Source organism: Parus major, chromosome 2 (assembly GCF_001522545.3).
Source record: "Parus major isolate Abel chromosome 2, Parus_major1.1, whole genome shotgun sequence".
In the NCBI taxonomy this organism is placed as follows: domain Eukaryota; kingdom Metazoa; phylum Chordata; class Aves; order Passeriformes; family Paridae; genus Parus; species Parus major.
Genome location: NC_031769.1, coordinates 21,191,866 through 21,204,775, shown reverse-complemented (window position 1 = coordinate 21,204,775; position 12,910 = coordinate 21,191,866). Strand labels below are relative to the sequence as shown.

Sequence of the window (12,910 nt, the reverse complement as noted above, 5' to 3'; positions counted from 1 at the left end):
CAACAAAAACTTCTATAGCTGAGATTCCTTAAGATGTGTTATCCCAGAAGTGCCTGCATCCATGTTTTAATCCATCAGACTCCCTGTTTTCTCAATTTTCTCTCTTAAGCTGTTCTCTGGTTTTCTTCTTGTCTACTTTGACACACTCATAATGTCACAGTAACTGATTCAAACCACTTCAGCAATCAGACTCCAATGGCACCTTTACTGAAATTTGTAGTGCAGTGTTATAAAAATGCCACTGGAAACAGCTGTCTTCCTCCTCCTCCTCCTATTTGCAGAATAAAAAAACCAGTTATGAATGAGCATTGTGGATGTGAAAGTCACAGGTATCTCAGAAGAATTTAAGATAAAGTGTATAAGATTTTCAGAAATGTTTTGCCATCTTGCTTGATTTTGGAATGAAAATAGTCCGTATTAAAAGTTAGAATCTTTTAGCAGGCAAGAAGTTCCCCACAACTGTGGTGTAGGAAAGGCATCCTTTCAAGCAAGAATGGGGGGAAAACCACCAAAAACAAAGAAGTTAAGCCCAGAGCAAATGATATTTCCTGCTCACAGGAGAAACTTATTTGGCTTCTTTGATCACTGGCACTTACTTAAGAGAATAAACTCCTAACTGGACTGACTCTTGCAGTAGCTGTGATTACACAAAATTAGGAAACACTGTCCTTGAAGAAAATCTGCCTGAACAGATAGGATCCCAAGGGAAAAGTTGTGGCTTCAGGTCTTTAGGATCAAACACTGATTACACAGTTACACTGATTTAAGGAATTTTCATCAATATTATTAGTTTTAATCCAATAATTTATTCCTGTATCTCCAAAGTGAGCTGGTGGAGGAGTACACTGATTAAGGACAGTGGCACACTTCTTGTACCCTTGTACACTCTCATATCTATTTTTGCCAATTCAGGTATTGCTTGAGAGAATTACTGCACATTACAGAAGAAGCAGACAAGATTCATAGAAATATTTTGATTTTAAAGCCACAGTGGACCATAAAATCATCTAACATCACCAGTCAGGACGGGCACTACAGGTCTGAACTTTATCCAGTTATTTCCACAAGCAAATCCATTGTTTGTGCTTGAAGCTACCTTTGAACACGGAAAGTGATGAAGAATTTGTCATTTCCTTTGATATTTCCTTCATTAGATGATTAATAAATCATTTTCACTGACATAAAACTGCTTTTTCCCACTTGAATGAGTCTGGCTTTTCTTCAATACACTTTTATTATGTCTTTTTCCACTATGTTAAAAACTTTACTGTATTCTCCCAGACAAAGAATAAAAGTTTAACAAAAAAATTTTCTCTACATTGATTGGGACATATCAAAAAAATCTAGTCACTGTTAATATCCCCATTTTCAACAGCTGCTGCACAATTGAAATAACTGCACTGTGGATTGCTGAGTGCCTGTAACTAAGAGAAACGCTCAGGAAAGCCAGAAAGAAAATCATCAGCATAAGTCACACTGTCATTAGTTACTTTCTGACCCTTCTTTCATCTGATATATCTCAGGCCTAGTTGCATTCTCGGTGAAGTTAACTTGCCAAAATTCAAAACCAATGATAAATGGTTTGATCTTCATCCTCAATGGCTAATGAGACCATAATCTCTTCTATTAAGGGCATGCTGAATTTATTCTGGCCTTATAGTGTCCTTTATTGTTATGCTGTCTGGATAAATTAAGACAATTTGATGCTAATTGCAAGATGTTGAAAAGTGTCAGTCTTACCATTAGATGATCATTTACAATCATCAACTCAATGTATTTTGTTTCCTCTTCAACTTTACGTGGAATCTGACGAACCTACAGAGAGAATGTAATTCTAAGAGAGTTTAACAATACAGAGAGTGTAACTGGTAACAAACATCTCCTCTTAGTGGCTTCCCCACTTTAATAATAAAGGGAATGAAGTCTCTGTTTAGAATATTTATTTTGAAACAAAATAAAGTGAGATAAACTAGCTACTTGTCACTATTGCAACATAAAAAATAGGCAGGTTTTATTATGGGAGTTTCTGATAAAACTATACTCAAAATGAGCAAAAATATTTTGCCTACTTTTTAATTTGCAATGTAGCAGTATTCTAAAATTTCCTAACTCTTCGGGTAGGCATTGTCCAAGAGAAGCCATCAATGTTTAGCTCAGATTAGATAACTCATTTTGTATTAGCTGTATTGATGCAGAGATCTCATGCCAAAATAGCAGGAGCAGCAGGACTCCATCTACACAAACCAACTCAGCAGACATGAAACAAACTTGATGGCACATTTCTTATAAACAAGCATATTGGCACTTACCTGCCTTTTCCTTCTTTTGTGTCTTGGCCTTACAACAAAATTCTGTGATGTAGTATTCATCTGCCAGAACTCTAAGCAGAAAACACAGACAAATACATTGAATATTTACAAAAATATAACCTAGCAATTAGTGTCCCTGATGCAACATGACAGTAGTATGGCATCCTTCAGTGCTTCCGATGCAGCAACAACTCATTTCCTCAAGTTTCCAGCTAGAAGGGGGGCAAGCCTACAGATGCTTCCCAGGAACAGGGCTCTTATTAAAAACTACTAGTGATAATCTGGGTTTGTTGAAACAGATGATCTGTGGGTGTCACGCTTCAGAAAGCACAGCAGATGTTCTGTGCCAAAACTTCACCAATACTGGGCATGAAATATTATTAGCATAGTACTTCCATGGAGTGAATTACATTTTACATCTAGATGTGTATAAGAGATGTTCTGTGCCAAAACTTCACCAATACTGGGCATGAAATATTATTAGCATAGTACTTCCATGGAGTGAATTACATTTTTGGGAATTCAGCAGACATTCACAGAGCTCTTGCAATAGCTACCTAAATTAATAAGAAGAGCATGGAAGGCAGAATTAATGCTTTAAGACGATTATATTCACAAAGCAAAATATGTCAGAGTTGGGAGAAACCTTATGAGACTTTGGCAATGCTCTCTTACCAACACAATATTCCTCCCTGCTAATCCCTCTGTGTCTTTAACTTCTTAAACCTCTAATCATAAGCATCAAGTAGTTTATTCTTTTGCCAAATCCTTTTCACCAAATCCATTAATAGCCCCTCATGGAAAAGAACTTATAAACTAAGCAGAAGACAGCACTTGCTCTCACCCTTTCAAATGTCCAAGAAGTCATTTTCCTTCTTTAATTTTAGATTCAAAGTCCCTGCCTCTCTTTTCCCTATATGAAATAAAGCTCTTTCCTTATCTTGTATAAATGCATTCGCTATTCACATAACCCCAAGATCTTTCTCTGATTCATGCAAATTAAATGTTTGCAGTTGCTTTGTTAGTAATAATGTTTTTCTCCTTTTACTGCTTTCCCTCTTTTGTGCCTTCTGCAGCTTTGGACATCCTTTGAGCTTCAAGGAACTGAAAACTTCTTTCAGTGCTCCAGTGATTTTACCAGTCCTGCAGAGAAGCTCATAGAACACCCCTATAGCACTATAGGATTGCTGGAGCTGTGTAAATTAAGGGACTTCCACTTCACATATGTTTTGTACACAACTTCTGCTTGTTTTACAAATTCCTGATAGGTTCACTTTTGCTGGTGAGACAGGAAAGATTCTCGCAGTTTCACTTCCTGCTGTATATTAATGGTACAATTTCTGCAGGAAAGTCAAAAATAGGATTAAAACCATGATGGTACAGGGCTGCCATATCACCAAAATCTGAAAACACGAAGTTGAGTTGTCCATCTGACAAGATATTGCCAGGCCTAAGTGAAAATCTTAACCAGGAGCAGCAAATTACTAATAAGACAAACCAGGAAAATGAAGCATGACTAACTGTTATTGTCTTGGGTAAATTAGGGACTATAGTGTCATTTTGGTATGTGAGGTTTGCAGATATCTTTTCATGGAGCAACCTGGACAACCATAGGCTCTCTGCTTAAAAATGTTTTCATGGTTACACCAATGCACTTGAGGATTTTCTTTAGAAAAAAGACCAAGGATAAATTAAATCACAACCAAGCTCCTTATTTAATGCTTAAAGACCTCCAGACTCTTGAACTTGCAGTGATGAGAAACTAAATATTGAAAAACTTTTACAATGCTTTTGATTATGCTTTATGTATGTTAATTAGTTTAGACTCTGTTCTAGTGCCACACAACTGGATCTCAACCTGTCATTTTTGGTTTTGTAACATGCATAATGAAACTGGTAAAAATAACACTTTTCAATCAATAAAATCATAATTTACAGTATGTATGTATGGGTCTCAGATAACTTTACCAGCAAATGTGATTATTTTATCCACAATCGGAAGTCAGTCATCTCTAAGGGAAATGATGCAGCCATTACCATTAACACATTAACACATATTAACACTGCCTTATGACTCAAGATGGATAAATGCACACAGGTTGCATTTCCTGCCAAGGACCCTCAGGCAAAAGAACATGACCAGCAAAATCACAGGGAATGTTGATAGTTGAGAGAGCCTAGCAGATATTTTGATGGGAATATATTACCTTGAAAAAATGTCATGAAGATTCACAGAATCATAGGATCATCTTGGTTGGAAAAGATTGCTAAAATCGACTCCAACTTAAACCTAATACTGCCGAGTCCCACTAAACCATATTCCTAAGTGTTGCATCTACATATTTTTCATGTGATCCCAATAGAAAAGGACATCTGATATGTATTATTTGAAAAACAGCACCTTTGATAACATATTGTTATTTAAAACCATGCCAGCACATTGTAAATCTCAACAGAGATTGTGAGGAAAAACACAGTCCAGTAAATACAAAGTCAAATGATCTAAGCATGCCAAGTCATCTGTCCAAGCTTCCTTATTTAAAATCCTCATTATTCCTCAGACCATTGCAAAGCACGATACAATAAATTCTTTTCTGCAACAGTTTGTGGGATTTTTTTAATACCCAAGGAGCAAACGAATGTATAAAGTACATTGCTACTGAACCGTGATATAATAGTGTGTGCTTCTACTATCACTGATACTGAATAATCCCTATCACATTATTTTTTTTTCCCTTTCTAATGCCAGTATTGAAGCTGGTGATCTATCCAGTTCATTCCTAATGCACTGGAAAGGCTGAGTGGAAATCTTACTTTACACACACACTCTTCTAAAGATAAGAGAAAAAATCTTGGCTTCACGGAAAATCTCCTTAGGCCAGTCAAATAGATAAATTATGAGAGTAGTTATGATGACATACACCAGCACAGTGCTTGCTGCTGCTAATAACAATTTCGTTGTAGTACTTTCAAAAAATCAATCACAACAATACCATTAGTAATTAATTGCAAATATTATTTAAAGAAAAAGAAGTCAAGTCAAGATAGCAGTCAGACCTCTCCACACTGGCAGGGAAGAAGCAGTACTGGTGGAGCTCTTATCCTTGGGAGCTATGCATGGAACATGAATTACAGACAGAGATAAATTGAATAATCACAGCCAAAGAAAAAATGGTGGGTTTCCTAATGAGGAATGTTATACATGAACATGTAATTTTCACTACAAACATTAGAAATACCTTTTCAGACTACTTTACAAAAACAAGTGTGGGCACATGGGACAGGAGGCTGTGAATTAAAGTCTATTTCTCCATACATGGGACCCTAAACATAAAGTTTAGCACCCTGTACATCTTTTCCACACTACAAATACTTTCACAACTGAGAAGACTAGCACTCTGCAGCTGAATTTCCTTTTTAACCTCTTCTACAATCCTGTGATTCTGGTTCTATCTAGATGGCAACATGTTCCATTATGTCACATGCTGGGCTTTGTACAGCAAAGCCAGAAACTATTTCTTTGTTATCTATAGTAAAATCAAAACTGTACAAGCATGTCTAGATTTTTGTGAGAAAACAAATAAACAAAACAAGATGTGAAGCTCTAGTTTGACAGTTTTTTGAAAATCAAGAAGCTTTGGTGGAGGTGAAACTGGGGCATTTAGTTGCAATTAATCCCTTTTCATAATTTTAAAAGCAGAAAACAATTTTATTCCAAAATCTTGAAAATATAAAATTTCACTAATTAGGAAATCTTATAAAACAGCTTATAGAAAATAAGTACCAACACTAGCAGTGTCTCAGTTTAACAACCTGAGAGAGAAGGTTTATTTTAAACTCAGCATTTGTTGCATTATTTCCATTCTTTTGAATTATGTCCTCAAGAAAATTAGATAAATGATTCACTTTATTATTTGACTTTATGTACAATAAATTGCTCTCATTACACTACCATCTCTGCAAGCACAGGTAATAAGCACAGTACATGTGTAAGATGCAGGTACACAGGAAGTTTTGTGACACAGAGATCAATGCCCTGCACAAATGTCATGAGCCTTTTGTGCTTGTGTCCTTCCATCCCAGCATTGCCTCTACCTCACCTGGGCAACCATCATCATAGGACAGGAGGCACCAAGCTGGGACACTGTTTTTGTTTAGATTCAGACAGATTCCTTCTTCAGAACTGAAATTAAGGCAACCTCAAGCAATTTAAGCTATTTTTTTTCTTTTTTTTTTTTCTTTTCTCATTAGCTCCCTGAATGATTCTGCTATGCTTAACAACTGGAAAAACTGCACAAACTGTGCTCTAAGGCAAGATCTCAGATCCAAATGTTACCATAGGACAAATAGTTTGTAGCAAGATGACCAAACATCTGTAATTCTCCTGAAGAAATTAGTCTGGAGATGGTTTCTACCAAAATGTCAGTGTCTAAAAAGGACAGTTATATTTATCTAGGATATGTGTTGTAGAGCAGGAAAACACATCTGTAAAACTGGCAAATGCTTGACAGAATGGGGATATGTCATAAATACTGCAATTTTAGCTTCAATTAACAAGCCAACCTCTCAGATGAAAACCCATTTTTTACAAAAAACTTTCTCCCTTCACACACACACAATATAGGCATTCATCACTACAAGCACTTGAAGCTACTTCAGCCTCCAAATTCATTTGCACTGAAATGCTCAGCCCTCATCATAGCCAGTACTGTGAGAGATGCTGACCAGACTGGAGATGAAAGTCACTGAACAGCAATGACATTTGGTAACTTCTCGTCTCCCAGGCTTATGCTCACTCCATGTACTCACCCTGTATCTCTAAACAGGAAAAACCCATGAAGAGTTATCAACCACCATCAATGTGGTGTTTATTTTCATCACCTCTAGGCTTTCCTTTCCTCTCTACAACTACTAGCACATAATCCAGCCCACAGACCACATGACCTGTTAAGAGAAAAATGTATCACAGCATGAAGGTCAAGGAGAGGTTTCATTCATTGTTATTCAGGGCTTTTTCATCACTTCAGATTCTTTTCCTGCACTTTCACTATTTCAAAATGGGGGTTTTTTCAGTATTTTTTTAATTTCATTGGGTGAAAAAAGGTAAATCTAACAAAACAATATACTCTCAGAAGACAATCAATCAAGTATAATCAACAAATTTGGCCTTAGACTAAAACACTCAGTAAGTCATGAATATATAAAAAATCATACCAGAAGGCAGGTCGACTGAAGGAAATTCAAACAACTTGGATTTGTAAACAGAGTGGAAATGGAAGTCATCCTGAAATAGTAAGTAATTACCCATATTACATCAGGAAAGATTAATCCATCTCATGAGCATTAAACAGACAATTCCAAAGGTTCTTGTTACCCCACACACACCAGTGAACATGCAAGTTGTAAGGGCCAGAGAAGGGGACTGGGCACTCACAGGCTTCTGTTGCTGGCTCCAAGAGACCCTCCTCTAATGCTGCAGTGCTCTACAGCCAAATGCTACAGAGCACACACATACAGACACACCAGTGTCTAATTTTTGGAGGTCTGCTTTTGTCTGTGAAGAGGGAGTTTCACATCTGGAGGATATGAGGCAAATGAGTTGGGAATGAGGGGATGACCCTGTGGTCCCACATCCTTATGCCTACACTGTACCCATGGATCACTGCACTCAAAAAACACAGCGGGACTACTGTAAGTTCTACTTACATCTGAAGTGTAGTTTTCATCAGGTTCAATAAGGTAAGTATGATTTCCATCATAGAACATCCCACTGTCAAGAGCAGGAAATATAAATACAACTTAGTAAACAAACACTAAGATTTAACAAAAACTAAACCAAGATGATCCTATGTGCAACATGAAATTAACTTCTTACAGTTAATATACTTTAAAAATTTAAATATTTGGGAAAGAAAGGGTTTAAAATGGTTTCCGGAACTGAATGCAATTCTGGATCAATCTTTTGTTTCTTCATTTCAGAAAGATTTTCTTCTGCGGTGAAACTCGTCTTTCTTCCAGAAACCTTCTCTACAATACATATAAACACAAAATGGACTAATTTAACTGACTGAAAGTCCAGTTAAAAGCCTCTCCTCCCATGCAGGAAATATCTACCTGCAACAGATAAATAAGGGACCTTTCTTCAGGAACACATATTTAGAACATATGCATAGCTTTCACCAAATAAAAATGGTATTGAATTGAATCATCTTTAGGTTTTAATGGTTTTTTAATTAACTCTTCCCTTAGCATTTCATTTAAAGAAAGTGTTGGTACAAATATTACTCTGTAAGAGCAGAAAAACAAAGGTTATTTCTTGTATCAATACATTCTGATCTTCAACCAAACCAGAATATTTTTTAAGTAGTTTTACCTTTACTGCAGTGGCATACACACATAGCTGGGATTAGGCTGTATCAGCATGTCCTTTTCAAAGGGCCATTGCTAAGGTGTTTAAACTTGGCCCTAAATATGAGTACAACATGCCTAAACTTGAACATAGCACAAAACAACGGCATGAAAGTAAGATTTTTTTATTTACTTACGTTATTGTTAAAAAGACCCAAAACAAACAGGAATAACAGGCAACAAAAGCAGATACTTTTATTTTTTCTTATGCAGCATTTTTTTAATCAGCAAAACTGTCATTCACAGAAGTAACCTGGGTTACTGACTGTATAACATATATCAAGTATAACTACAATGTAAAGCTGCTTCTCCTTTCAAATTACAGGTGCCTATTCTTCCAAAAATAAATACTGTCTATACAGTTAAAGCAAAATATTCTAACATCTGCTGAAGCTTCTTTGCTTGGAAATACAATGAGGTTGGGGAACATCCTATAGCTCTTTATCAGGAAAAACTTCCCTCTAATTGGAACTTTAGTTTAGCATGGTCTGCAAGTTGAAGCGCTGTGGGCGAAGGGCTTCTCGTGAGACTGCTGCTCCCAGTAGCACTGACCTCTGATCGAGTCACTCAGCAGTGACAAGAATAATAGTCACTGATTATTGTGACTATTACACAATAATACACACCTGACCTGCACACTCAAAGCATTCATGGCTCTTCTCCAACCAGCTACCACAGACCTAGTGCGCTCTGAATAAACCACACGCACATGGCTGCTAGAGAGAAAGCAAAGCATTTCAAAAGCCTGCATTTTGATGATGTGTATTCTTCAGACAACCACATTTGTAGCCGTGACAGTCCAATTCACGGCAGGGACGGCAGTTTTTACGTTCACCAGCAGCCGGCAGCAAGATCCCAGCCGTGCCTGCTGGCTGTGCCCTCGCCTACCAGCCCCGGAGCCCGCTATAGCTCACTCATATCCCAGCATCCGCTGGACTTTGCATCCAAAGTCTTCCTTTTGTTAACTCATAGGAAACCATGGCTGCTGCATAGCCCGCAGAAAACAAACAAAACAAAAATCCAAGCAAAAATGGCTTGCTTGAAGTTAAGGCTGCAGAGGTACATTTGTCATTAGCCATTTGTCACTGTGTCATTTGCCAAGTCGTTAAGAAGACATCTATAATTTCAGGTATTCTGTCAGCCAGTCATGTGATCGATTTAACTAATAAAAGGAAGGATGCAAAACAGACATTACTAAAAGAAGAACTCATAACTTGTGATTAAAAACCCCAACATTTTTTTCTCATGTATGAAAAATTCTGCTGTTACTGGCTGAGATCTAGAGGTACAAATACACAAAAGAGGAGACTGACATGACCTTTAGAAATATAAAGCTTGTTATTCTCCTAAAGGCATCTGTTCTGTCTTATGTACTTCCTAAAATTCATGAAAGTAAAGCTCCTGCCCCACAGACCTTGCAGAGGACAACTCTCCCCAGCTACCTTTATTCCAGCAAGACACTCTGATTGCAAGTCTAAGTTTCTAGTAATTCCTTGTCATTTAAAATCATGTGTAGGAGCTAGTTGCAAAGATGGAAATGCAGTGTCAGAGAATGTGAGTTTAATACAGCTCAGGAAACATTACTTTCTCTTACTAGATGCCTGAAATATCAGCCTTATTAGAGTAAGCTTGTATGAAAGAACTCAGCTGAAACTTTTTTATATCGGGGGGGAAAAGGGGGTGTTTAGGAGATGGGGAGATACCTCTCAAGAGGTAGCTGAATCATACAATGAAAAAAATGCATCATCTATCATGTCTCTTTAGAAGGGACCAATTTGGATATTAGGCCATTTAAGAATACAGAGCAGCAGAACAGCCAGTTTTTAGCATAAACTCACAAAAAGAAGGCAGGGAAAGACATATGCAGGCTCTCCTTGGTTTCTGCTTTTTCTCCTAGGAGTTAGCAGGGGCCAAGACCTAATGGATCACTGCTAATGGAAGGCACACAGTGGCTCAGGATGCATTAGGAAGCTACTATTTTTAGGCTCACTGTCTATTCTTTAAACTGGGCTCAAGTTTCTTGAGCTGTAAATCAGACAAGTGCAAGGATGACAAGTCTTCTGCATGCATTCTCCCCTCCATAACAAATATACAACTATAAAAGAAAGACGCTACTCATAAAAGACGCTTATATGACTGATACCAGAACTACAGAATAGCTGCAGATACACAATAGGCTGGGGAAGATTTCCATCAGCTGAGCCCTGCTTCCACAGCAAAGGGTAAAGCTCAGGTAATCCCACACAGGCTTACTTGGTGCCATGACTTTTCAAGCTGATGTCAGTATTAGAAGTGCTGAGATCCTGTAATTCCTAAAAGTGACAGGCACTTGGTTGATCTGAAAATCTGACTAGCATCATTCAATAGTGCCAAAAGTAGACAGGTCCAAAAGCTATACAATCCATACACATCTTCATGTAATCTTCAGTTGACAGATGCTTTAATTATAAGTAAAATTATATACTTCAAATAGAAATTATTGCACCCTCTTTTACCTTTTCTTCTAGATTTTTCAAGATTTTACTATATGCAAGGTATTACCCCATACACACAGTTTAAGGCCAGAAATTCCATTAACAAAAGTGGATAGTCCAAGATAAATTCTAAACTGACATTTTCTTTGTAAAGAGACTAGAAAAGAAATAAAGTATACATCATTATAGCAAAAACAAAAGAACACAACTTCCAAATAATTCATTGGCATTGTTTTTATTCTAGAATAGGGTGTTTTCAGCTACTTATACTCTGCTATCTCTATAATAAATTATCCTAAAACACTACCTGGCCACTGTCATAAGTCCTCAGTTTAGAAAAAAAGGAAATTCTGAAGATTGTTGATTACTTAATATTGGTGACAAACTAATAGGAAAATAAATAGCACTTATTTTACAATATACATGTATTATTTTACTATAAACAACTTGATTTTGCTTAAAAGAGTAACAAACAAAGGTCATTAAAAACAAAACAGCAGACTTACTGTAATCCATGGCATGTTGACAAGGCAACAAATGATACAGGATTTCCTCTAATTTTTCCCTGATAATAGCAATGTTCTCCTCCCTGAAATTGGAAATTGAGATTGTAAATCCATAGGACATTCCACATCATCACACTCCATCCTGTCAAAGACTGCTTTTCCATAAACACATTGCCAAGCCATTGACATGGCACCAGGAACTGACTGTCACTCATAGGGGTGTTCACCCCATCTTCTTTGAGCCTTGGTTTGGTACTTAGACAAACACCATCATCTCAACACTTTACACCAAATGGCGTATTTCACAATTTCAGTGCGAAATCCCTGACATCCTGAGATGGATTTCAGAGACAAATTACTCCAGAAGTGCTCATCTTTCTTCATTGACTAGAAAAAGAGTTGGAAGTAGAGGCCTTAGACTCAACATCTGCTCTGCACATGACTCTGATGAACTCTGCTCTGAGGGTAAGGCAATTTCCTCCTTCTGAGGAGAAAGGTATGCTAACAAAATAATAATAATAATGCTTGATTGAAAAAAGAAGACCAACTCAGAAGTAGTCACTAGAGCTCCAAAACTAATGGAAACTCTAAGAATAACTAAGTAGTAAAGGAATACAATGAAAATGAATATTTGCCTCCTCTCTTCTGCCAATGAAATGTATACCTCTCAAATAAAATCCAGCAGAATCCACTGAAAAAATCCCCCCTGGTTTCACTGTTAGGGATGTAAGCCCTACTGCATATGCAATAAATTTATTCAGTATCGTACAATATCAATATTTGTATGCAAAATTAGAAAAACAATTCAAACGTCCATTAAATTTTTTCACTGACGTACTCTTCAGAAGAACTTACCTATTAGTGTCTTGCCAAAATCAGCTATGCTGTAATGCATTGGTTAAAGGACTATGAAGGAGATTTTCAGATTTTCAGTGTTTGGTTTTTTTAATAGCATTTATTTGCAAATACCTCTTACAGCAAATGAATGAATAATCTACCTAGCCTAATGTACCCAGCCCTGTGAATATTTATGTCCATTTACTAGAGGGAGGGAAAGGCATTACAATTACAGCTTTTTCAAAAGCCAGCAGTCACTTGCATGATGTATAGCACAGTCATTTTAGACATCTGACATCAAATGCTTTTGGTCTTTATTTTTCAAATACGAAAAAAAATAAAATCAAGATCAGGCTAAAGGCAAGAAAATATGTAT

At 36.9% G+C, this 12,910-nt stretch overlaps 2 protein-coding genes across 4 annotated transcripts in view; both read right to left on the bottom strand.

Annotated features, from left to right (window-relative positions):
* ADAM22 (ADAM metallopeptidase domain 22) overlaps positions 1–11,774 on the bottom strand; it is a 56,009-nt gene extending 44,235 nt beyond the window's left edge. For all 3 annotated transcript variants that reach the window (XM_033511833.1, XM_033511835.1, XM_033511834.1), the window contains exons 1-5: positions 11,698–11,774; positions 8,016–8,079; positions 7,524–7,593; positions 2,310–2,380; positions 1,741–1,815 (exon numbers count right to left, since the gene is read on the bottom strand). In XM_033511833.1, coding sequence (XP_033367724.1) covers positions 1,741–1,815; positions 2,310–2,380; positions 7,524–7,593; positions 8,016–8,075 — 276 coding nt within the window. In that variant the 5' untranslated portion in view covers positions 8,076–8,079; positions 11,698–11,774. The remainder of the gene's footprint in view (positions 1–1,740; positions 1,816–2,309; positions 2,381–7,523; positions 7,594–8,015; positions 8,080–11,697) is intronic.
* LOC107215556 overlaps positions 1–12,910 on the bottom strand; it is a gene marked incomplete at its 5' end in the record, with an annotated part of 821,761 nt that overhangs the window by 528,038 nt on the left and 280,813 nt on the right. The gene's annotated exons all lie outside the window — the stretch shown is intronic.